The sequence below is a fragment of the Vitis vinifera genome, chromosome 11, assembly GCF_030704535.1.
Source record: "Vitis vinifera cultivar Pinot Noir 40024 chromosome 11, ASM3070453v1".
Classification (NCBI taxonomy): Eukaryota; Viridiplantae; Streptophyta; class Magnoliopsida; order Vitales; family Vitaceae; genus Vitis; species Vitis vinifera.
Genome location: NC_081815.1, coordinates 999,051 through 1,002,553, shown reverse-complemented (window position 1 = coordinate 1,002,553; position 3,503 = coordinate 999,051). Strand labels below are relative to the sequence as shown.

The 3,503-nt window shown below is 40.0% G+C and overlaps 1 protein-coding gene across 2 annotated transcripts; it reads right to left on the bottom strand.

Moving 5' to 3' along the window:
• Positions 1-447: 447 nt before the first annotated feature.
• Positions 448-3,059, bottom strand: LOC100261173 (growth-regulating factor 1). 2 transcript variants are annotated; one of them, XM_059740497.1, is made up of 4 exons: positions 1,955-3,059; positions 1,358-1,847; positions 764-1,242; positions 448-667 (listed from the first exon to the last, which is right to left on the bottom strand). In XM_059740497.1, exons 1-4 carry the CDS (start codon positions 2,142-2,144, stop codon positions 660-662), a joined length of 1,167 nt encoding a protein of 388 aa, XP_059596480.1. In that variant the 5' UTR covers positions 2,145-3,059; the 3' UTR covers positions 448-659. The 2 variants fall into 2 exon arrangements, with proteins under 2 accessions (XP_059596480.1, XP_010656126.3); XM_010657824.3 differs by having other exon boundaries at positions 764-1,239; positions 1,955-3,032.
• Between the last annotated feature and the right edge of the window lie 444 nt (positions 3,060-3,503).

Here is a 3,503-nt window from a genome sequence, read left to right as displayed (position 1 = left end):
CTCATCAGATCCATTCCTTGAATGAATTTAAGTGGTCACTTATTAATGATATATTTTATAAGTACTTGTAAAATTAAGAATATTTAAGTGGAAATTTTTGGATGCCTGTTTCTATCAAGGAGTATGAATCCAGAGTTGCTCCTTGTGCTTTATGATTCAACACAATCTATAGGCTCTTTTTATCTTCTATATCTACCAAATATGTGTATATATTCTTGGGATTTAATGATTCTTAGGCTAAAGGGTTGTTAGAGTCTCACAAGTGACAAATAAGGAAAATGTGTATCTCCATTGGGTCCCTTGGTTTTACAAAAAGCCAAGACAATTTAAGATGTCATCTACTCAGAAAAGAGGACACGATCACGAAATCCTATGGATTGTTGGCCCAGGTCATTCAAACAAGTTATAGAAGTTAAAGAAGAAGAGAAGGAATAGAAGCCAACAACAAAGCAAAAGACATTTGAGATCCCTTTCATTAATTCACACATAGCATTCAATTCAAACACACCACACCACACCCTCCAAAAGATGAAATAAATAAAAGCATCACTTCCCACACCTCTGCTAACAAGCATGCGGAAAGCTACAAGAAAAAATGCATTGAACCCCACCAGGCTTTCAACATCTTGGCATTTGGTTCAGAACACAGTACTGCAAATTCAATCATCTGCAAAATGGAAAGAGAGAATTCAGAGTCAAGAACATGGAACACATAAATGGATTTAGCTTTCTTGATGAATGATATGTGTGGGAATTCAGCTACCATTATGGGGTCTAGAATTGGAGATGGAGAAGTCAAATGAAGAGTTTGGCATAGAAATTGAGAGTTGGGTGGTTGAGACCAATGCATCTCTGGGGGACTTGTCTTCTGAATCAGGCCATGGATCTCTGCTCTTGGGTGGCCATTCATCGAAGAAGCGGTGCACCGTCTTCTCGGGTTCTTCTCTCTCATGTTTTTCATACTTGAGATTACTACCCAGTACATAGAAATGCTGATCCTGCTTCTGGTTGGAGGTATCACTGAGGCTTTGAAGCTGCAAACAAGAGTAGTCACTCTGTAAAACAGAGCAGCTCCTCTGTTTTGAATGGTCTAACGGTGAAGAATTCATTTTTAGTGGAGTAAGCCGCCAAGGATCATCCATTGATGAGCCGGAAAAACTCCTTGTAGCCCCTGAAGGTTGTTCTGAGAAGAAAGCATGCTCATCCACCTCCTCCTTCAATCCATGAACATATCTGTTTCTACTTCACATCAATAAAGAAAATCAATAGAAGATTCAGTACATACAAAAAGAAGAGAAAAGGAAACAAAAAGAAAAAGAAAAATGCATATAATTTTAGGAGTTGTGCATACACAAACCTGTAATCTGTCTGGGAATATGAACCAGAGTCCAAAAGCAAATGGGTGGTGTTGTGTTGAGGTGACAACTCAACCCCACCTCCAAACCCAGGTGGCCTTGAAGAAGATGAATGGGGATAAAGGAAGGGGAGGTGGAGATGGGTGTTGTAGCAAGAAGGGTGACGATGGGTGTGGTGATTTTGGGTCTCTAAAGCTAGAGAGTATGAAGTGGGGTTGGAGGAGTTTACAGTGATTGAAGAGATTGGTGGTGGTGGGTTTGCTGCCATTGTAGCAGTAGGAGTAGTTACTGTTGGTGGTGTTTTTGAGGGTGTCATAACTTCCACAGGCTTTCTTGAACGGTTTCTGCCTCGGTGCATATGTCTCTCACAGTACTTCGAATCTGGGTATGCTTCCTTTGCACACCTCCATTTCTTCCCATCTGTTCTTCTGCACCTCCCTGGCTCTGGGTCTACTTTCCTCCCCAAACCCATCTGAAAACAGTTCCACCCAACTGTACCCAAACCGCATTACTCACCATCTCAACACATACATCAAAAATCAAGAAAAAGAGAAGGAAAAATATAGAAGGTAAAAAAAAAATAAAGGTGGCTTACTCACTGTGTTGGGATTGGTGGGTTGGGAAGAGCTTTGAAGTAGGGAGTGGAGAGTCCAAGCTTCTTTTGATGGAGAAGATGAGATCAGGAGGAATGGGCATCCCTGAAGCCATGTACTTGAAGATGAGAGCTTGGTGTTCAAGCTCTTGCCACTGAGTTGCAGTGAATGGAAACCTATTTCTTCCACTCATCATTGATTGATAAAAGATAGTATCAAGAGAAACGAACCCAAGCCCAGCTCCAGACTTCACAAAGATAAATACTCGGAGGATTAGAAAGAAGAAAGAAAAAAAAAAACAGAAAGAAAAGAACAGAAAAAGAAAGAGAGAAGGGATTGTTGTGTAGTGACTGTAGTGTAGTGTTGGGTTCAGTGGTGGGTATATTTTATATTTCAGGGACCATTGGGCAGCAGAATCTTCTGTACATGGATAAAACTAATGGTTCTGATGAGAGTGATGCTGCTGCCACTTAAAACAACACTCTCTCTCATCAACCTGCTCGTATTATGGCTGCACCTCTGTGTTGCCCCTGCACCTTCTGCAGCTATGCTGCCTCTGTGCCAGCTCCTGTCTCTGCCATCTCTACAGAAATCCATAAAACTAAGGAAACCAATGGAGGGGGTGTGAGGGACTACGATTTATCGCTTCCAGAAAGATTTGAGAAACGAGATTAGAGGATTTGCTTCCCTCAATGACAATTCTCCAACAAGATTGTGAAATAATAATCAAAACAAAAGCTTTAGCTTGTGTTTTTTTTTTCCCTAATTTCAAGGGTTCTCGTGAGAGTTGGTGTCTGCACATATCACTGGAGCCATTGCAGGAGGTCTGAGGAAGATTGTACGGATTGGGCTTTTACTACTTGGTCCATCTTTTACTCTTTTTTTTCCCCTTTTTTTTTGCTCTGTTCCTTTTTACCTGAAAGCCCCCCACCACCCACTTACAATTTGACTTTTTTCAGGTTTGGAAATTGAGACACTGCAGGCCTGAGCTCAGCTCTCAGGGGGGGGTTTCTGATCAGTAATCATCAACCTCAAACCCTACTCAAAACTTTTTTCCACTTTTTCTTATGAAGAATAGTGCTTAGTTCAATTCTTGAGAAGTTGAAGCTTTTAACCCATGGACTGGACAGCTGACTAACCATTCAAGATAGATGATTCATTACTCCTAAATGAGGTCTAAAGTGTTGTTCCTTTAAAAATTATTCTTGACAACCTTAAAAAGTAAAAAAGAGCCCAGTTCTTAGCTGTTTGAAGGGGACCAAAGTGGTCACATTTTCCCCAAAATGAAGCAAATAGGAAGGAAAGTTTTAATTTATATAAAAAGTTAGCTAACATGTTATTATGTATTTGTATTTGTCATGAGTCTAAATTCTCAAGGCATTGAGATTATCTTGGGTACAGTTTTAACACCCTGCTTCACAAGCAGCCTTTTTTTAGCCTGTAGGAGGGAAAGAACTTATGAATCATCATAAAATAAGATTTTTGATATGATATCATGTTATTTAATAAGCATTTTCATCCATCCACAACTACCCACTTTAATTTTTGTTTGCAA